Source organism: Leucopleurus acutus (assembly GCF_964270905.1).
Source record: "Leucopleurus acutus genome assembly, chromosome: 14".
In the NCBI taxonomy this organism is placed as follows: Eukaryota; Metazoa; Chordata; class Mammalia; order Artiodactyla; family Delphinidae; genus Leucopleurus; species Leucopleurus acutus.
In genome coordinates, this window is record NC_139156.1 from 30,044,357 (window position 1) to 30,066,841 (window position 22,485).

General features: G+C 50.7%; 1 protein-coding gene across 1 annotated transcript; it reads right to left on the reverse strand.

Annotated features, from left to right (window-relative positions):
• Window positions 1-558: 558 nt before the first annotated feature.
• Window positions 559-22,227, reverse strand: ZFYVE27 (zinc finger FYVE-type containing 27). The gene is made up of 12 exons (XM_082854946.1): window positions 22,066-22,227; window positions 20,127-20,324; window positions 16,605-16,675; window positions 14,847-15,033; window positions 12,979-13,074; window positions 11,650-11,762; window positions 10,770-10,915; window positions 9,425-9,496; window positions 7,290-7,434; window positions 2,951-2,997; window positions 2,544-2,625; window positions 559-1,492 (listed from the first exon to the last, which is right to left on the reverse strand). Exons 2-12 carry the CDS (start codon window positions 20,321-20,323, stop codon window positions 1,428-1,430), a joined length of 1,221 nt encoding a protein of 406 aa, XP_082711072.1. The 5' UTR covers window position 20,324; window positions 22,066-22,227; the 3' UTR covers window positions 559-1,427.
• Window positions 22,228-22,485: the final 258 nt, after the last annotated feature.

The window sequence follows — 22,485 nt, forward strand, 5'->3', positions numbered from 1 at the left end:
CTCCACAGGAGCCCAAGGAAAGGGGTCTACCAAAGCCCGTCTGGTTCCCCAGGGACTTGCCCCACTTGGCCTGGAGAAGTCCCCTGGCTCCTAGACTGGTTGGCCTGGAGGGAAAGCTGGCCTAGGATGATCCTTGTCTCCCCAACCTGCCACCTTGTGTCCCTGCTTAGGGTATAGAAACGTCTCCGCCTCCCAGGGTTCTGAGTCCCAGGCAGCCCATGAGTTCAGGGAAGCATCCTAGGGTAGGAGAAGTCCCCGTCCTCTTTATCCCATTCCCTGTGCCACATGTTCCCGGGAACCATGCAATAAATAATAAATACTTCAAAAAGGCAGGGAAGCTCCTGGGGAAGGAAGGGGTGCCTGAGCCTGCTCATGGCTTCGGGAGAGACACTGTGCCCCTAGAAGCCCAGAGTGAATGTGAAATTGTTGGAGAGGGGATAGGGACCCCAAGTGGCCTTATCCCATAACTGCTGTCCTGCTGGAGAACAGCCCTGGAATCTGAGACCCAGCCCAGCGAGATCCTACACTTCTCAGGCCCCCAAAGGTTGAGGGCTTCAGGACCTCTGCTCTGCTTCCTGGTCTCACACTCCATGGGACAAGGGGCCAGGGAGGGGAATTGTAGCTCTAGGCCAGAGAAGGGGTGCCCAAGGCTCTGAACACAGGAAGCAGGAGTGATCTGAGTGCCCAGCATCTACCGGGCAGAGCTGAAAAGACCAGAATAACATGTGGGCTGAGATTCTGTAAGTCAAGGTCCCTGCAAGGTGGGGCTGAGGCCCTCTGAGCTGCTGGGGTGCCTGTTTTGCTCTGCTTAACACTGAAGGATTCTACCAGGCCCTCCTAGACACGTCCTCCTCTGGGGGAATTTGGGAACTTCAACCCTGTTTCTAGAAGTACTTTTGGTCTTGACAGCCCTCACCACACCCTCTGGTGGGGAAATGATGAGGTCCTGATGCCTGAAGGGACATTCGAACAGAATTGGGACACGTGCAAGCCCTTCTGCGGGCTCTCAAAGGGCAAGGGCTTGGCCCAATACCCAGCAGGGGAAGAATCTCTTTTCCCAATCTCTGACCTCCAGTCTTCTAGAATTCCCAGGCCTGCAGGGACACCCTGATCCCAGGTGAGACCAGGTCTGGCTCACTGCTGCCCTCTAACTTACATTCCCTGCCCAACCCTGAGTCCACTAACAGCCCAGAGCAGAGCAGGGCAAACACTCCAGTCCTTGTTTGAGAGCAACCACTACTGGCCATCCGTAGGAGTGGAAAACAGCTCCAGAACCCGGCTGGAGTCAGCGAGGGCAGGAAGGGGAAGCCTACCTAGCATTCAGGCCACATTTGCCCAGCACATGCCACATGGGGCTAAGGGTGGGGAGAGCGGGGTCTACTGCTGGCCCCAGGGACAGGCGCCCACTTGGACCCTGGGCCCTCTTCTCACTTGCTCAAAGTCTGGTTACAGGAGGCACACACAAACACAGTCTCTCTCTGGGCTTCAGGGGCTGAAAAGGAGGAAGAACTTGGTGAGACGCTTCCTCGTGCCCTCTGGCTCATGGCCCCAAACACTAGAACCTCCTCCCCACTCCCCGAAGCCCCACACAGACCACCCATCGCCCAGCCTACAAGCTCGCTGTCCCAGCTCACCAGCCTGCCCTCAGAGAATTCTCTTTCCATGGGAACTGGGGGCTTTGGGGGTGACCATACCAACAGCAGGCCTCACCCAGATGTTCTATGCATTAGAAATTATTTTAGCACCAAAAGAATACCTTTAAAAATGTTTTTTAAATAAAATACCAGAAGAAAATTTTCCAGAATGTTTTAACAGTGGTTATTATCTCTGGGTGGTAAGATTACAAGATTATTTTTCTCTTCCTTCTTCTTCTGTAATTCCCAAATCTTCTAGAATAAGCGTATGTTACTAGCATGACCAGAAGAATGAAAAAAGGACACTCCATTTAACATTGTAACGTAGTGCAAAGCAGTATGTCATACATGCTCCCATTTTTTTTTAGAACATGCATATGTATTTATCCCGTGTGTGACGGCATTAATGACCGGGAAGGGTCCACGCCTAACAGTTCTCTCTGGGAGAGATTAGGAATGTTTTCCTTTCTTTGGCTTTTTGTTTTGTTTACAATGAGTAGGTATAGCTTTTATAGAAGGAAAAGAAATTTTTTTTTTTTTTTTTTAGTTAAAAGCATTACCAAGGCCATGAGAAAGAATGAAATTCAGGAGGTGGTCTGCCTGGGGAAGGCGGGCGTGGCGCTGGGAGCCTTGGTGGTGCTGCTCGTGCTCTATTTTCTAACTTTAGTGAGCGGTGGGAGGTAGTCCTTACTGTGCTTCACGATTCAGGTGCGTTTTATATATATATATACTCCTGTCCGCGCATCAAATGTTTTCGTTTTTCCTTTGTTAAAGGGAGATGGAGGAGATCCCGAGTTCCCTGGACCTCTCACTGACCCCTGGCTCCCTGCCCACACACAGCAGCCCCCAGAGGAGGTGGGAGGCAGGCGCGCCCTCCTGCTGCCCAGACCCCCAGCCTGCACCACTCACCTGTGGCCCCCATGGAGGACCTGGGTACTTTGAAGGAGCAGCACCGAGAGCAGAAGCTGTTTCCACAGTTACTGCAGTTCCGCTGCAGACAAGAGCCAGGGTCAGTCTTGGATCGCCTGCCCCCGGGCACCTGGAGCTCCTTTCCACCAGCTGGCACCACCCAGAGAACCTGGGACAACTATGGGAGTGGGGAGGTGCCCGAGCGGGGCAGGACTGAAACCAGATGGGACATCCCACGAGAAGGCTGGTGAAGGCATGGGCACAGGGGCAGGGCTCCGGAGACCCACTCATTTGAGCAAACCTCAGACCCAATGTGGCCCAAGCAGTCAGACTTCATCTGTGACCTCGGGCTACTCCCCTACATCTCGTCCCAAGTCCCCAGCAAACACACCCTCGAGAAGACTTACCCTCTTCTTCAGCACTGAGAAGGTGGCCGAGCAGCCCGTACAGCTCCCTGAGAAACAGAGGCAGCAGCTCAGCTTTGACCCAGCCCAGGCCTTGCAACTCTCGCCTTCTCCTGACTCTTCTAAATGGGGACACTCAGGGCGCCAGCCCAGCCCAGACTCCTTGGCTGGGAGCAGAGTGCAAAGTCCAGATCCAGAGCCAGAAGGAGGGATTCAAACTAAGAAGGAAAAACCGAAGGCCACCGAGAATCGATGTCCCAGACTATACACTGCTGCTGCCCCTGCTCCCACCTGGGGCTTAGAGACCCCCCACCTGTAGGGCCAGCCCAAATCGAAGAGCATCCAGCAGAATCTACCCCCTGGGAATCACACCAAGTTGGCAGGGACTTGACAACAGGCATCCCTCAGAGAAGGTGGCTCCAATGATCTCTAAGGAAACCTGCCTGACACAACCCTTTCCAAAGTGTCTCCTTACAAGTACTCTGCCCACAGCTAAAGAGAGAAATGCCTCCTAAAACACCAGACTCCTGCTTTCTGTCATCTGAAGATTCCAGGAGAGAAGCTCAGAACCAGGCACCTTCCAAAAAGATGCACAGGGCAAGAGGTGCAGGCACTAAGAGTGGTGGACGGATGGGGCGATATACAGCCGGGAAAGAGATCCTGCCTAAACCACCAGACACAATGAATCGACAAGGTTTCAGACACGGTTTCAAGCAGAGAAGCCAGTAGCAGCTTAGAAAACTGTTGGGAGGAGGCAAGGCGGGTGTAAGAAGAGATGAAAGATGGGGAAGAGGGGACCAATCTTTTTTTTTTTTTTTTTCTTTTCTGGCCACGCCACGCAGCATGCAGGATCCTAGTTCCCCGAACAAGGATCAAACCCATGCCCTCTGCAGTGGAAGAGCGGAACCCTAACCATTGAACCACCAAGGAATTCCCCCGACCATTTTTTTCAAGGTGACATCAAGGCAAAGGGGCTTAATAGAAGCTGTGCTCACCACCCACCCCTGCTTCCAAGAAAATTAAAGAAGGAAAAGGTGGGCTGCAACAAGGACACAGTCTGATGAAGGGGGCACATGCAGGTGAGTGAAAAAAATCAAAAGGATGGAGGAGGAGAGGAAAAGCCACACTGGGCCCTTATGACTTCAATGAGCTCCAGAAGCAGAAGCAAAAACTTATGAGAACAAGGAAAGGTGCAAGGGCTGCCGCCAAGAATACTGACTATAGTTCAACACAGAAATCTCCATGCAGATGGGGGGCACTGAGCCAGGGGAGAAAAGGCAGGGGTCCACACTAGGCAGGAGGGTGGCTCACAAAAGGGGACCAGAGAGGCCAACCAAGGGCTGTGGGCCCAGAAGAGAGCCGGCTAGGGTCCTAGAAAAACCTGAGAGGGGACAAGATTACTGAAGGAGGTTTCCAGACTTGGGGCCCAAAGGCCTCCTGTGATCTAACCAGAGGAATTATCAGCTTCAGGGTGCACTGCTGGGCCTCTTGGACCATCTGTCTGGCCAGGTACACAGCACCAGGCCTCACCTTCACACAAAGGCCCAAAGCGATGTGGTCCCTTTCTCTATCCAGCCAGAATCCCCTGCAGCTCTCGCTAAAGGACACTCCCTGCATTCAAGGAGAGGGGACCCTAGCTGGAGCCGGAGAAACCTGAAAACAATGGGCTTAAGGCAGATGCTGTTGCTGTTGCTGTCAGCCAGCCCGTGACCCTGGCAGAGGAAAAGAGAGAAGAGCATAGCGCCCCGCTGGCTGGTAATGCCAACCCAGGAAACAGGCTGCTCCAAGACTCTGTCCCCCACACTACAAATTAGGTCAAGGCAGCCCACCTCCGGCTCTCCTTAGCAAGGGGCATGGGACAGGGGAAAGGAGCTGCTCAAAGACTGACACTCTGGCCCCTCTCAACTGGATGGAGTACCAGGGCCAACCGCCCCAAGACAGCCACGTGGTCTAGTGAAACAGCCCTGTACCACGCACAGACCTGGAGCCAGGGAGGGCTCTGTGTGCCGACGCCAGCTCAGGTAGGCATGTGGAGGAGGAGGGCACCCCGATCCCTTCCGACACTGACCAACTCTTCCTGCTCGTTTTCAGCCAAGGTCCTGACTCACCATGTGAGGATGCCACGGGGGCAGAGAGCAGGAAGGAGCCTAAGACCACACAGACCTGCCAAGGCAATGGTCACGGAGCCTCCAGGATAGAGGGGACCTTCCCACTAGGACTCTCCCACTCCGAGTTCACAGAGAAGCTCGTGAGCAGCCTGCCCTCATTCCTCCCGTGCATCCCCTTCATCCACTCGCAGCCAGAATGGAACAGCCACCAAAGCAGCTCACTCACCCCGGCCTGTGGGAGGCAGACCCAAGACAGAGCTGCTACACTTGCCCTCACGGCCCAGAGCTTAAGAATATCTCAAGGGAGGGACAGCAAGCAGTCTTGAAGAATGGAGGGCTAAGGGGGGCTTAGGAAAAGAAGCACTTTCTGCCTTTGCCATCCTCGTGGGAACCTGACAAGCCTTCACCTATCCTGGTTGGGATTATCTGAACCAAAAGCCAAATACAGAAACAGGATAGGCATAAAACCAGGGCACTTCAGACACAGGGCAAAGGGAGGATGATGAGTTAGAAAGAACATGGGGACTTCCTTGGTGGCGCAGTGGCTAAGAATCTGCCTGTCAATGCACGGGACACGGGTTCGAGCCCTGGTCCAGGAAGATCCCACATGCCGCGGAGCAACTAAGCCCGTGTGCCACAACTACTAAAGCCCGCACGCCTAGAGCCCGTGCTCCACAACGAGAGAAGCCACCACAATGAGAAGCCCGCACACCACAACGAAGAGTAGCCCCTGCTCGCCGCAACTAGAGAAAGCCTGTGTGCAGCAACGAAGACCCAACGCAGCCAAAAATAAATAAATTAAATAAATTTAAAAAAGAAAGAACATGGGAGTCAAATCAGATGACCTGGATTTGAGTCACAGCTCGACCACGTGCTGGCTGAAGACTCTGGGCAAATCACTCTTTTCAACCTCAGGTTACTCACCCACCAAATGGGAACATCTAAGGGGCTTTACTTAAAATTCATAGATATAAAAGTATAATTTGCCAGAACAAGAGTATTAAGTCTTGTGTAATGTCACTTGGGACTTCCAGAACCTGGCTGCTCCTAAGGACTAAATGAGACAGTGTACGTGAAAGCGCACTGAACACAGAGCACTCAGCAGCAGTCAGCGATCATCACAAATAAAAGGAAGGGATCTTGAATGACTGGGGACGTTCACAGAGCAGAAAGAAACAGCATGTCCAGGAGGTCTAACGCTCAGGAAACAACTGCCCTGGCTGCTGCAGGGGCAGGAAGGTAGGCCCTGAGCGCCTGGGGTCAAATGCCTCAAGATAAACCCCAGGGGCTTCTCCCAGGGCGCAGCACCCGGAACTCACTCCCACCAGAACCGACAGCGCAGCCAGACCGTCCTCCTCCTGTCAGCTGACAGCAGGCAGAAGCAAGGTTCTGCGTCAGGACCAGGGTGACTCCCAAGTCACCGGCTCCCCAGGCTTCAGCTATAACTTCATCACAATGGCTCGGCTCGACTCCCACTCTCCTGATCAGAGCCAGGTCTCCGAGCTGTGCTAACAGTCAAGTCCGCCCTTCTCCAAAGCTACCTTCCTGGGTGCACCTCCATGCCCAGTTAAATAAGGACTAGCCAATCTACCAGCTTGGCTGGGGAGAAGAAACATCAGGGCTCCATCATCCCCAGGGGAAGGCACTGTTTCCTTCAACTTGCTTCCAATCGGACTGGAAAGATCCAGACAGGCTCCTAGGCACCTGCGGGATGGACCAGGGCCTTTCACGTTAACAGCGCCCCTTACAAAGCACTTACTGTGAACGTGCCAGCACTTTATGAGCATTATCTCGTTTGAGACCTACAACGACCCTGTGAGGTAAGAACTTATATTATCCACCTTTTACAAAGGGGAAACTGAGGCAAGGGGAAGTTAAATAATTTGCTCAAGGACATCCAGCAGCACTGGAGTTTGCACCAGGCGCTCAGACTCCACACTCAGTTCCCAGCCATTATGCTCCACTGCCCACCACAGCTCTGCCTGCCTCAGGACCACACCTCTCTGCAGTCCCGGAGTGGCGCTTCTGGAACTGAATTCCTCATCTTCCCTCAAAATTTAATAAGGACAGAGACACAAGAAGGAACCCACGTTCCCTCCCTCTCAGTCCCTCTGTGCATGTGCTACCTCCCCAGGGTCCTGTGGACATAGCTTTACTCCTTGCTCTCCTCGTAACCCAGCACCTCTGGCCCCACGGCCGGGGCGCCCCCCAACCAGCCCTCCCCTGGGCCGTACCGAAGTTGTTGGTCGGGTACCGCTTGCGAAGCCGCTCCGTGAGCCTCGACACCTTGTTGCGCAGCACCTCGTTCTTGCTCAGGAACCCGTTGTCCTGCAGGGCCAGCTCATCCTCTGCCGGGCACGGGGCCCCCTCGTCATCCTCCTGTGGGAAAAGCTGCTTCCAGTTCTGCCCACCTTGTGGCAGGGCTCCGGGATCTGCGTGCATGGCGGACCCCGAGAGACGTGGCGACCACCGGCTCGGCCACCCTTCCCCCCATCCCGCCAGCCCCTGCCCACCTCACCAAGGCTGCTACTTACCAGCACCACCAAGTGGGTCTCCTGCCTCCCAAGGTGCAGGGGAGAAGGAGAGAAAACAGAGAGAAGATAGCAAGAAGGAAGCTGCTGGGAGGGGGACCCCCAAAGGAAAGGAAGCACATAAGTGCTATGCTGAGTTTGTCTGAGCACGTCCCAAAGGGTGACGTTAACAGAGGCCCCTGTAAAAGGACCCCAACATCAAATAAGCTTGGGGGAAGCTGTGTATTACTGTTTTTCAAACTGGGTGAAATTAATTTGGTCATTATCTTAATAGAACAGAATTGAACAGGAAAGAAAATATCCCTTACAATGTATTTTTCAGGAAACTCGTTTTACTTAAGTTTTTCATATTTCACAGACGTAAGTGTGAACTGGGTCAAGATGTAAAATGTGTTCCTTACTCTAGGTCATGAACCAACCTGCTTGAAAGCCCCTGCTATGTATATTCCCTACCACCACCACCAAGACTGAGTCCACAGCCGCTTCAAGTCTTAGAGAAATCTTAGCAGCTGAAAATGTAAATGCCCACATGGACGAGGATAAGGTAATAATAGTAAAGCGGGCTGGGTGTAAATCATAGGCCTGGTGAAAACTCACAAAACCTCCATTTCTTGTATCCCCCGCTTTACAAAGAGACATGAAGAGAAGTGATTTCCTACTATAAGAAAAGCCATAGGGCTTCCCTGGTGTCACAGTGGCTGGGAGTCCGCCTGCCAACGCAGGGGACACGGGTTCGAGCCCTGGTCTGGGAGGATCCCACATGCCGCGGAGCAACTGAGCCCGTGCACCACAACTACTGAGCCTGTGCTCTGGAACCCGTGAGCCACAACTACTGAGCCCACATGCCGCAACTGCTGGGGGCCGCGCGCCTAGAGCCCATGCTCCGCAACGGGAGAGGCCACCATGGCGAGAGGTCCGTGCACCGCAGTGATAGGTCCATGCACCGCAGTGAGGAACGGTCCCCGCTTGCCTCAGCTGGAGAGGGCCCACGCACAGCGGCGAGGACCCAATACAACCAAAAAAAAAGAATAAATAAAATAAAATTTTAAAATATATATTTAAAAAAAAAGAAACGCCATAGTGCAAACGTGACAATAAATGGCAACTGCAACTAGGACTCGGTGACCGGGGAGGACAGGAAGTGGTGAGGACTGTGTGACTGCTCTAAAGGAGACAGTCACTCCTCGGCTACATTGACTGCTGCAGACTCAGGGCTCCCAGAGCTTCTGAGCTTCTAGAAAAACTGAAAATCTAGAGTTTCCACCGCAATCTCTCCATTTTTAAATATTGGCTCAAAAAATTATTTTAAAGCTTCTCATGCCAAATAAAACACTTCTGCAAACTATGAGTGTGAACCACTGTCCTAAAACCAGGAAGACTGTCTAACTGACTTAGCACTTGGCCATGCAACTGCTTTCTCCAATGTCCCATCCTCACCCGTCAAAGGGACATCTTACAGCCCTCATCCTTCAGAAGAGCAGGCAGAGACCCCAGCAGTGCCCTCCTCCACATCTGCCTTCCCCACATCTAAGGCACCAAGCCCACAGCCCAGCCAAGGCAGTAAATGACCCACCTCCCCCAGCAGGGTGTTTTCCAGAGTCTTCCAGAGCCATCCCTGCCCTGGGCACCCAGGACAGATGCTAGGTCAGCAAAAGGATGGGTGGAGGTTCAGTGGCACCCTTTGAACCAGTGAGTTTTAGCTCAGAACAAGTTTCAGCTTCTCACTTGGACATAAGAAAACTTTAAAAACCCAGACTTGGTATGTGAGAAGCTACATGGCTCCAGGACCACCCAACTTCTGACCTGGTCAGCTGAGGGTGCCCGGGAAGGCCACCCACCTCAATTGCATCTTTAAACTCCTCGTCAGGCTCGGCCTCCTCAGCCTCCTCCACACTGCCTGGCGTGAGGTCCTGGGGAGAGAGACTCTATTACAGTCAGAGAGATGGCAGCCCTGCCCCAAAGGTAGGGCCACCTCCCAGGTAGGAGCCAGCATCCAGATTTCTCAAAACAATGGTTCAAGGGACTCCCCTGATGGCGTACTGGTTAAGAATCCGCCTGCCAATGCAGGGCTGCAACTACTGAGCCTGCGCTCTAGAGCCCACAAGCCACAGCTACTGAGCCTGCGCGCCTAGAGCCCATGCTCTGCAACGAGAAGCCACCGCAATGAGAAGCCCGCGCACCGCAACAAAGAGTAGCCCCCGCTCACCGCAAGTAGAGAAAGCCTGCGCACAGCAACGAAGACCCAACACAGTCAAAAATTTAAAAATAAAAAACATTATTAAAAAAAAAAAAAAAGGACTTCCCTGGCGGCACAGCAGTTAGGAACCCGCCTGCCAATTCAGGGAACACGGGTTCAAGCCCTGGTCCGGGAAGATCCCACATGCCGCAGAGCAACTGAGCCCGTGTGCCACAACTGCTGAGCCTGCACTCTAGAGCCCATGCACCATAACTACTGAGCCTGCATGCCACAACTCCTGCAGCCTGCATGCCTGGAGCCTGTGCTTTGCAAGAAAGAGAAGCCACCGCAATGAGAAGCCCATGCACCGCAACAGAGAGTTGCTCGCCACGACTAGAGAAAGCCCGCGCACAGCAACGAAGACCCAACACAACCAAAAAATAAGTTAATTAATTAATTAATTTTTAAAAAAGAAAAAGAAAAGAAAAACAACGGTTCACGCCTCAGAGGAAATGGCACAACTGCCAGAAAGGAAGAAGTCAGGGGAAAGAGAGCAGTCCGTAACCTAGCAGGACAGGGAGATGGGACCAAGGCCACAAAAGGACGTACAGTGGCTGGAGAGCACTGTGGTTGAGAGCACAGGCTCTAGAACCACAGGGCATGGATCTGAGTCCTGGGCCCACTGCCCCTGGACAACCACTGTGTGCCTCAGCCTTCTCTTCTACAAAGGAGAATAATCTCATTCTCAGAAATAACCTACACCTCCTGGGGTTAACGTCTATAAAGTACTTGGAACAGCAGAGTAAACACTCAATAAAGCACAGCGTAGCTCTTGTTACTAGTTAACTATAGTCATTACCATTAAGCACTTCAGAGGAGATGGGCCTGGGAAGGAGCAGGAACTACAGAGGCCAGCCCAGGAGTTATCTGGTATGAACAAGCTGGTAACAGGGAGGCTGGGCAGCCCGCCCGCAGCAGGCTCTGCCCGGGTGTTTAGGGGCACTCACCTCTGTGGGCGTGGGCGCAGGTGCAGGTGTGCAGTCCGGCAGAGCGCCCTTCCCCCCGGCATCCGACGGTGGCGGGCTCTCAAAGGCACTCTCTTCCTGCTTGGGGTTCATCCGCCGCTGCAGAGATGCCCTATACTCAGACACCACTACCCAAAGCAAGGAGAACAGGGTGGGAGGCAGAATCAGGATGGAATGAGCAGTGCTCTGGGGGTACCCACTACTGCAGCCAGCTGGCCGCCTCCTCCAGCACCCCCTCTCGGCAGCAGGAAACAGTCGCCCTCGTAACTCTGAACAGGTCACCTAACCCAAGCCTCATAAACAAGACAGATGTACCAATACCTACCCCATGAGATTGTTAAAGAGAGATTAAATGTAGTAAGTGCCTGATAAATCATGGCTTCTATAATTAATTTCCAACCACAGGGAGGAAAACAAGTATAGCAATCACCCCAACATATGTACAGGCCCAGGCTTCTACGGCTCAAGGCCTCTCCAGACTGTTTCAGTGCTTTCGAAGCCAGACGGCAGACAGGTACTCTGGGATCACAGAGACGAGGCAGCAATTCCTGCGGGGCTGCATCCTGGGAGGTGGATGATAACACTGGGAAAACATCCCTCCCTCATCTCCCAGAAGCCACCATATCATGTGAGCAATGATTCATCTGTCTGGGGAAGGGAAAGGGACCCCTAGTAGCAGCCTCCCCTGTATCCCACTGAACATCTGAGAGGCAGAGCCCACCACTCTCCAAGGGAGGACCCTAGTGTGGTGCTGCCCCCTTGTGGAAGGCACAGCAAACAGATGATCAGCCGTGGAGATAAAGGGGAGCCTAACCAGCCCTCAGAGCCGGGTCCCATCTCTGTCAGGTTCTTCAGGGCTTACCTCGGAAGAACTCCACATTTCCCAGAAAGAGTGTGCTGTTTAAAAGGGCAAGGACCCAGCACAGCGGCAGCAGATACAGCATGCAAACCGTGCCCAGAAGAGCCCCATAGAACCTGGATCGGCAGAGAGGAACCACAGGATCAGAAATTCGTAAGATCAGAAGGAAACTGGTTCAGGGCACACCCACACGGGGGTCTGGGCAACAAACAGCTATGGGAACAGTTAATAAGCTGACAAGATCTGCTAATCAAACAACTGGAAAGTAAAGTGAGGAGGAAGGATTTACAACCACCAACAGGTCACAACTGACACGGGCGGGGCCGCCTAAACTGGTCCAACACACATCTCTCCTCAGGATCTAGACCCTGAAGTCTAGAATAAGACAGACTTGGATCTGAATCCCGCTCTGCCACTTCTTGCTGTGTGACCTTATGCAAGTCCCTTGGCTCTCTGAGTGTTACTTCCCTCACATGTAAAATGAGGATTAAGTCTTCCCTGGTGGTCCAGTGGTTGAGAATACGTGCTTCCAACGCAGGGGGCGTGGGTTCGATTCCTGGTCGGGAAACTAAGATCCCCCATGTGGAGTGGTGCGGCCCAAAAAAATGAGGACTGAAACAGCACCTTCCTCATAGAATTACTACCAAGAGTGAGACAGTACCATGGAAAGCCTTGAGCACAGTGCCTGGCACCAGGGGAAGGCTAAACAAGTATTAGTTGTCATTATTATTCATATACAAAAAGCCTTAAAAACATTCATTTCATTTGATTCAATAGTTCCATCCTAGTATTCTAAGAAAAAAAAAATTTCGAAAGATTAAAGCTATACCCATAAAAATGTGCACTACAGGGTTAGTAACCAAAAGTAGAAACTGATTAAATATATCACAGAATGGTTCCATATAGTATAATCAGCATCTATATTAATGTTGTATTACAAGTAATTCCAAAAGCTATGTAGCAACATGGAAAACCAGTTATATGATAACAATAAGTGAAAAAAAACGGGTTCTCACATACACTATGAGCTATAGAGAGCATTTGCATGTGACAAACTCTACAAGGCAATCCAAACATGAGACTGGCTGCTATATCAGGGTGGGAGATTCCATGGTGAGTTATTTTTCTATTATTAAAATATTATGACCACACCTAAAAGAAGGTGTCTGAACAAAAGCAGCGCATTCAAGCCCACAAGCCTACGTACAGGTCTGCACACAAGAGCCTAGTGGGCTCTTTTCCCCTGAGCTAGGGCAACAGGAGCCCTCTCGAGGCAGCTGGCTTTGCCTGGGGTCCTCAGGGCAGCGGTGGTGGGAGCGGACGGGCACTCACTGTGAGGACACGGTGGGGTTCTCCCAGTGCAGCACGCGGTAGACGGCTTCACAAGTGCAGCACAGGCGGCTCAGGAAGGCCTCCAGCTGGATCAAGCTGCAGACACAACATAGGGAGGGGGCTTGTGCAAGCTATACGCCCTGCCTCACCCAGAGGGATCAGACAGTTTGAAAGTCTCAAAGTATCCCCCCTCAGATTACTAACTCCAGAGGGTAAAATGAATGGTCCCTTTACAGTGGAGAAACCTGCACCAAGGTGACCAAAGTTAGTATCTCCCATAACAGACAGTGACATCATGTACCTCTTGATATGATACAATGACAATGTCACTAGTCACATTCCTGCCAAAAATGCAGAACCTGAATCTAATCATGAGGAACCAAACTACCACAAATGCAGAGAAATTCTACAAAATAATAAACATGTTCTATTTTAAAATGTCAAGTCATGAGAAACAAAGACCAAGGAACTATTCCAGTTCATAGGAGACTAAAGAGACATAAAAACTAAATGTCATGCACGAGTCTGGATTGGAGCCTAGATCAGGAGAAATTTATATAAAAGACCTTATTAATACAAATGGCAAAATTTGATCATGAACAATTATTAGATAATAGTACTAATGCTAATGTTATCAATGTTAAATTTCCTAATTTTGATTACAGGACTTTGGAAATAGAAGAGAATACCCTTGTTCTTAGAAAATGCATGCTGAAGTATTTGGGGTAAATAGGCAAGATGTTTGTAACTTACTTTCAAATCGTTCAGAAAGAAAAAAAATAATGTCTTAGTGTAGAAAGATAGATGAAGCCAACGTGGCAAAATGTTAATAATTGTTCTATCCGGGTAAAGGGCATGTGGGAGTTCTTTGTACTATTCTTGGAAATCTTCTGTAAGTTTAAAATCATTTCAAAGTGAAAAGGTTTTCTGAAAAACTGCAGATACCCAGGCCCCACTCCAGATAACTGACTCAGAATTTCTGGGGTGGGGCCCAGCCCTCCACTGGTTTATAAGTTTCCTTTGGAGCTCCACAGAGGCCTTTGCTGCCCAGGGAGGGATGAGAACCCCTGCTGTATTTCAAGAGAGCCACTGAAGTTGTTATGGTTAATGTTATCCAACAGTCGTAAGGTGCTTCCTCAGAAGTACCAGCTCTGTCACATTTAGGGAAGTTCCTCCACAGCATAGTGATGATGACTTCCTGGGTACCAGACACTCATTTAATTGTCACAACCACCTATGAGGTAAGCCTATAATTATCCCATTTAACAGATGAGGAACCTGAGTAACTTGCCCAATGTCACAGCGATTAAATGGCAGAACTGAGATTTGAACCCAGGCAGTGGCTCGTGTGTGTGTGTGTGTGTGTGTGTGTGTGTGTGTGTGTGTGTATGTGTGTGTGCGTGCGTTCAGTCAAGACCCTAAACTGTGAAATCAGCTAGATCTGGATTCCCATCCCAGCTTGGTCAATTGCCTTTTTCCTCATCCATAAATGGAGGACAATCATAGTAGCTACCTCCCAGAACTGTTAAAAAGATGAAAGGAGGGGCTTCCCTGGTGGCGCAGTGGTTGAGAGTCCGCCTGCCAATGCAGGGGACACAGGTGCGTGCCCCAGTCCAGGAGGATCCCACATGCCGCGGAGCTGCTAGGCCCATGAGCCATGGCCGCTGAGGCTGTGTGTCTGGAGCCTGTGCTCCGCAACGGGAGAGGCCACAACAGTGAGAGGCCCATGTACCGCAAAAAAAAAAAAAAAAAGATGAAATAACATCCATGGTTTGCCCACTACGATGTCTGGTGCCCAGCAAGCACTCAGTGTGGTGGCAGCTGGTACTGTCACTGTCCCTCACCTCCCTGGCCCCTTCCATACTCACAAGCTCTTCACCTCAGCTACGGCCTCAGGGCGAGACAGGCGAACTCTCTGAAGGTCCTCCTGCCTCACGCTATGATACTTCCTCCGCATCAGCTCAGACTCGGGCAGCCGTGCCCGGCAGACTTCCTGAAGGTAGCCCAGCAGGGCGGGCACGGAAATCATCAGGGCACCCACTGAGTACCATGCACCTATGGGAGCAAAAACACTGCAGATAAGCAGATAGCAGGACCAGGAGCCTCCGCCCACCCAGATGTTCACATGCTCGCTCCCTCACCTGCTCCAGGTCTCTGCCCAAAAGACCTCCCCCAACCACCCAGTATGAAACAGAACCCCCGCCCCCCCACGGCCTCCAGCCCCTTAACCCAGCTTTAGTTTTCCTCATAGAACTTATCACCGCATGGCAGATTACACATACGGTCGTTGGCTCCTCTGTGAATGTAGGCTCCTAAGAGCTGGGACTTTCCCCATCTGGTCACTGCTGTAGCCCCAGACCCTTTTTTTAAAATATTAAAAATCACTACACTAGCACACAGCACACAGCAGGTGGCTCGTGCCTGGAGTCTGGCCGCTGGGAGCTCCCAATGACTGACAGTCTGATCTTTGGGCCACTAGGGCAGATTGGAAGCCTTCCTTTGGAGTTTAGGATACCACAGACCACTGTGGATCAAGCAATGGTGAGGCTAAAAGAAAATCCAAAGAAGGAACTTCTTCCACGGCAACATGGTGCCCTCCAGAGCAAGCTAACAGAGCACTGGGCACTGAGCAAATGCTTGTTAAGCACCTGTCATCTGAACTGATTTACTTTGGAAATATATTTAGAAAAATCTAACAGCCTGGGAAGGATATCTGAGTTTCAATCAGACAAAGAAGAGTCCTACTAAGACATAGAAGATGAGGTTTTATGTGAAACGGGTTTATTTTCAACCCACTGAAACCACAGGAGGCAAAGGAGACACTTGAGAAATGTGAATTCAATAGAACAAACGCATGAAGAAAGGACTCAGCTCCTCAGAACGTTCTGCCCCAGGCCCTTCACTCATTTCCCTGGAGGGGTTTGGCTTTTTCTGCAGCCATCTGCCAGTTCCGACTAAAAGGGCTGGGTCCCAGCATACCTTGTCATAAAAGGTCCCCAGAAGACAGCACTATCCAGGACCCCACCAGCTACCCACCCGTCCACACATCAACCTCAAAGGCTTCATGCCACAGACCCCTCACCACTGGTGACTGCCCAGCAGCCCCGGCCAGGCTCACTCGCTGAGCCAGAGAAAATCAACAGATGTGGCAAAAATCCCTGATCAGCTCACCTTCCTAGTACCTTCACCCCATGTCATGTCCCCAAATGACCCCAGAAACCAAAATGGGAAAAGGTTAATGCATCAGCATTCAGTCCAGAAGGAAATAATAATAACAGCTATAATGTACTGACTGCTTATTCTGTGTCAGGAACTGTGTTAAGTGTTATACATAGATTATCTCATTCCTCACAACGACCCTCTGAGGAAAGCACTGTTACTATCCTCCCTTCAGAGATGAGGAAAATTAGGCCTTAATGGACAGGTTAAAGAACTTCCGAGGTCACACCAGTGGCCCGGCCAGGATTCTAGCCCAGGGTGGGTCTCTCAGGAGCCTGTGTTCTGACATCGAGCAGACACAGAGGGAGGCCAACTCCATGGCGACACAGGTGGCTCCCTCACATGGGCCGCTTCTCAGAATTCCTCCCCACATTCATTCACAAAAACCCCTGGCCCCTGGTTCTTACCCTCATTCAAGGTGAGGAACAAGATGTTGAGGCCCAGGCAGGTCAGCAAGGAACACAAAGGTGTCTGCCACCTACAACACAGAGAGTCCTGGTCACTGAAGACAGCTGCCCCTCCAGCCAGGAAGGGGAGACGGGCACACAGGCGGGTCTTCAAAACCAGGAGGAAGAGGAGGCCCTGGAGCTCAGAGGGTCAGGGAGAAATGAAAAGTGGGTCTCTCACTTGGACAGGCGACTGGGAGAGGAGCTGAGGCCACACTTTAGGCCCTGGGGTGAGAAAGGGCATCCTCTCAGAACCAGAAGACCTGTAGAACCTTTTCCCAGGAGGAGGAAGAATTTATGAAATTATCTGTTAATGTTATAACCTGTGTTTTGTAAGGTTCTATTCTCTTTAAGAGGTGCCGATGACATTCTTCTTTAAGAGTTTTCCTTTATTCTTTGTATTTACTGAGACAGAGTTGATATGTAACGCATTCTTTTTTTTACAATTTCATAAGAACACATGCTTACTGCACAAGACTCATCTAATATGGAAACTGAGAGAACAAAATGTAAAGGATTTCTTTGACCTTATTTACGACTTTCTCTTATTTCTGTGATTTTGAGAGTTTGTTTTAAACATACATTAATTCCAAAGGAAAGAAAATAATAAAGGTTTCATTTCAACATATAAAAAATGAAGACAAAACCAGGGTTGGCATTCCCTCAGCAAACACACCCAAAGTGAACTGGAACTTTTAGAAGCAAACACAGACCCAGCTCCCACCACCACCAAATGCCAAGCAGAAGCCCCCAAAGACGGAGGAAAGAAAATCAGAGACAGGTTGCTGAGGACGAGCAACGGTGCTGGCTTAGTCCTTGATAAAGGACATTTAACAGGGTAAAGGGAGCACAGACGTAATCACGAAGCCACTGACACCTGTATTCTAAGGAGCAGTGTCAGTGGATAGAAGGCGGGCCCTCAGAGGAGAGAGTCAAATAGAAAACTCAACAGGTCGGATGCAATGCATTCAGAACTTCAGTGCATTTTCTTGTGCTCTAATTGGGATATTTCACAGTTACTAAATGAGGTTAACTAATTTATGGGGTGCTTTCTTTTTTAACAAGAGTTATGAGTAAGGGAGTGAAATGACCTCTCTCTGCCTTTGTCTTAAAATTCCATACACTCCAACTACACCACCCTAATTAGGCCTCAGACCCATCTAGTGGCTGCTACCAGGGTAAAAGCAAATTAAGTCATGTCTAAGGCCAATCCCATCTCAGAAATAAAAATAGCACACAGCCACTGATATCGCTTTCATTTTAAAGCCTCTCTCTCTCTCTTTTTTTTTAAAGATCTGTTTGTTTATTTTTTGGCCATGCCACGTGGCAATGTGGGATCTTAGTTCCCCGACCAGGGATCGAACCTGCGCCTCCTACAGTAGAAGTGCAGGGTCCTAACCACTGGACCGCGAGGGAATTCCCAGCCTCTCCCATTCTATCTGTCTTTACCGACACTTTGGTCATGGAGACCCACCTACCGGAGTAGCTGATCCCAGAAGAGAGAAGTCTTTTAAAAATCTACTGTAGCTCCAGGCTTCAGACCTCATAGAAGCTCAAGGTTAGATCCCTCTGCAAAGTCAAATCCTCTTTACTAAGAAAAGAACAACCAAACACACAAACAAATCTGACAGCCACTTTCACAGACCAGCGCTCCATCTCCCAGCGGCTCGGAGACCATAAGCTCCTGGGGGCTTCTGAGTCCCGATGCTCCTCCTCCATCCAGGTTAGTCAATCCCACCACATCCTCAGATTTCTAATTTCATGAAATGGAAAAATCCTAATACATTAGTGCCAAGAAGCACTAAGAGACCAGTGCTGGAAAAGGAGAAGGGCAGGATATATTTAACTTTTGTGCTTTGCCACGAAAAGGCAAAACACACATACATACATACACATGTATATACATACACACATACGTTTGCATGCACAGGTGCATGCGTGCGCGTGCACACACACACACACAGTAGAAAACGCCAGAGAGCACAGCCCCGTGCTTTCCAGAGCCCACACACTCCCCTAAGGAAGACCACGATTCATTTCAGCTAGTTGGTCATGGTGGGATTACAAAGCGAGCCCCTCCTTACACCATCTCCCTACCCCTTACATCAACAGCATAGTCATCTAAAAGTAGAGAACATTGCTCTGGAACACTGACCAGCTCATCTCTAGGGATAATGCCATAAATTAAAGGGGTTCTGGGGTGAACAAGAAAAACTCAGGGCATTGGTCAGAGTTAAAAATAAACCTCCCACTATTTCCAGAATGAGGTAAGAATAAATACTCCAGAGCACCCTGAGAGGTTAACCCAACCCTACCCGCCCTTGGCTCCTACCTGTGTCTCTCAGGCATCTGAGATGGTTGAAGGCCTTTAAAAGAATCTGACGAAAACTAGAAGCTTCTCCCTAGAAATACACACGTGTGCCCACACAACTTTACATGCAGGAGATTCACTGACCCCAAGAGCCCCACCCACAGGCTCTAGATGAAGAACATCTGCTCTTTAGGACAAGCTGGTTTTATGTGACTTCCATTGCAATGCAGTATTAGGAACACATAACCTTTGCACAAAAAATTAAAAAAAAATTTTTTTTTTTACTCAAATCTAATCCAACCTTTAAATTTAACTTCCAGTCTGCACCAGGAAGAAGCGGCAACCAGACAAAACTAGGTAGGAAATTCTCCAGCAAGTCAGTGTCATGAAGGAGACCATTTGATTCAGAAAGACCTAAGGGATGTAATAACCACACAGAATGCATGGTGCTGGATCGGAGCCTCATTTGACCAAAACAATGGTAACTGACATTCTTGGGACAACTGAGAAAATCTGAATATGAACGGGGTATAGGGTGACAACAAGGAATCATTGTTAATTGTGTTAGGTATGATGTTACCTTATTTTTTTTAAAAAAGTCATTATTATTTAGAGACAAACTAAATAATGTGTTTAGGGAGCAGAGTGGTATGTATCTATAATTTTAAATACTTTAGCATAAGAAATAAAGTGAGCTGAAAGGAGAAAAAAGAAAATTACCAAGGATGAAAATCAAAGCAGAACAGGAACAAAAACTTTTGAGAACCATAATCCTAAAGGATTAGTGAAAATAGTATCTGCTTATTCACAGCTATTTGCATCCTAATTTTAATATGAATTATGCTAATGTTGGGAGAGAAGGGAAAAAAAGCCTGCTCTGGATATAAAAGGCCCAATGGTCAAGGCTAGCTAGCAGTCCTGAGGTATGAGCTCATTCAGCCACAAAGAAGAAACCCTGGTGAAAGGCCAGATGGTTCCCAGTGCCTGCCTCTCCTGGGTTGGGCCTGAGACACAAGGTCTAGAATAAGCCCAGAGGCCCAAAGGACCTCCCAGAACTGCTCCTCACCAGCGCAGAAAGGATAACCCACCCACTGCCTGAGTGGCCAGTGCAATTACAAAGCAGGAAGGCAGAAGGCCCAGCAGATTAGAGCAACCCTAAATAAAATCTGTACCTGAGCAAATACCGGACACCATCACCTGCATCCTTCAGAGGTTCCAGGTAGATCTCCAGCCTCTTGTAGGACAGAACCAAGTTGAAAAGATCAAACGCCGGGGACTTGGCAGGAGCAGTTGGAGACTCCAGGGGAGCCTCGGGGACCATGCTGGGGCTCACCTCTGGCCCACACCCCTCTCGCTCTGAGGTCTGCATCCTGTAACCATAAGAATCCCTGACATTTGCCTTGCACTTCCAATGCCCAACACACTTTCACTTGCATTATTATTATTTTTTTTATTTTTTTTTTTTTGGTGGTACGCGGGCCTCTCACTGCTGTGGCCTCTCCCGTTGCGGAGCACAGGCTCCGGATGCGCAGGCTCAGTGGCCATGGCTCACGGGCCCAGCCGCTCCGCGGCATGTGGGATCTTCCCGGACCGGGGCACGAACCCATGTCCCCTGCGTCGGCAGGCAGACTCTCAACCACTGCGCCACCCGGGAAGCCCCACTTGCATTATTTCATGTGATGCCATAATAAACCTATGAGGTAGGCAGGGCTACAGGTGGAAAGCCTATTTCACAGAGGAAGACACATTCAGCAAGGTGAAGTGAATCACCCAGATAGAGCTGACCCTTGAACAACATGGGTTTGAACTTCACGGTTCCACTTATATGCAGATTTTTTCCAACAGTAAATACTACAGTTCTACACAATCTGCAGTTGGTTGAATCCTCGGATGCCCAACGGCGGATACGGAGGAACCGCGTGGACGGAGGGCGTACTGTAAGTCATACTCCAATTTTTGACTTCACAGAGGGTCAGCGCTCCTAACCCCTGCGTTGTTCAAGGGTCAACTGTATAAAATCCTGCTCTTCTGACTCTCCATCTAATGTTCTTTTCCCCACAGACCCATCAAGAGTATAAACCATAAAGACCAAGCACACATGGTTGCTGGTGAGAGGCAGCCTGGGGTCTCAAGTGAAACGATGTCCTGAAATATTTTTCTCCCACTCTTTACTTAGTTAATTCCTACTCATCACTCAGGTATCGGCTTAAACACCACTCCCTTGCTCTGAGAAGTCTTTGCCAACAACTCCAGTCTGGACTGGGAGACCCTCCCCAATTCTCCCAAAGGATCATGTACTCAGTACCCTAACAGCATTTATCACACCAAAGCAAAACTCCCTTCTTTCTTGCCAGTCTGCCCCTCTTAACTTTGAGTTCCAGCAGGTCAAAGACTACATCTTCCATTCACCACTGTTTCCGCACACAATGGGAATGTAATAAATGCTTGCTGAGTGAGTGAATTAATTGCCCACCCTCCAGGACCCCAGAGCTTTCTTCCGCCCTGCTGCATGCTCTAAGCTTTCCCTCTCCCTTCTGTTCCCAACAACCTCCTGAACCATCCCTGCCCATTACCCACCCCTTTTTCCCCTTGAACCCTACGGGGCAGTCACCACCTTCCATAAAACCCCATTCCCTCCTCTCTTCTCTGATGGGGATAGCCACAGAACTCTCACCGTCTCTCCTAATTTCAAAGTCCGACCCAAACGCTAAGCAGTAAACAAGGAGGTAGACCCTTGGCCCAACCACAGCAACAAAAGCCAGTTCCAGGCAAGGAGCTGCGATCTGGGACGACGGGGGGAGGAGGGTGTTTGAAGGGGAGGGTAACAAAGGGGCCACCAGGAACCCGAGACCCCCTCAGGAGGAGCTAGGACGAAAGGACCCAAGGCGGGCGCGAGGTAAGCGCCCAGGAAGGGGTGAAGCAGGTCTGCGCCGGCAGAGGCCGGACCATCACCCCTGCAGCCCAGGGAGCCGGCCGGGGCCCTGAGACCCAAACCACAGAAGACCACACCCGAGGTCGCTGGGCCAGCAGGTGGCGGCCCCCGCGGCGTTCTGGCGCCCAACTCCGCACAGTCGGCGGACACACCAGAATGGGGTGGGGGTGGCACCTCACCTAAGCGGTCGCTGCGACGGTGGGGAAGGGGCGGGGACGGCCAGGAGGCACTGATAGGGCCACTGGACCCCGGCGCGTTTCCTCAGGCCCGCCCCACCACGACGCGCCTCTTCCCAAGGCCTCTCTGAAGTCGCAGTACTGAGAACCTCCACCGCCTCCCCCGCCGCCGCTTCCGGGACGCGATTGCTCGGCGGCGGCGTGCCCTTGACGTCATCGCTCCCGCCCCGCCTCCCGCCCGACTCCCGGGTTCAGCTCCGCCCGCTCTAGAACAGGTGAGCGCCCTCGTCCGCACTACGCCTGCGCGCCTTTTCTTCCTCAGACAGGATCCTGGGCTCAGCTGTAGTCCTACGCGACGGCGGTTCGCTAAACCCTGGGAGTTTAGGGAACCCCACCCCTCGCTGTCCCCGCGTCGTTTTGGAT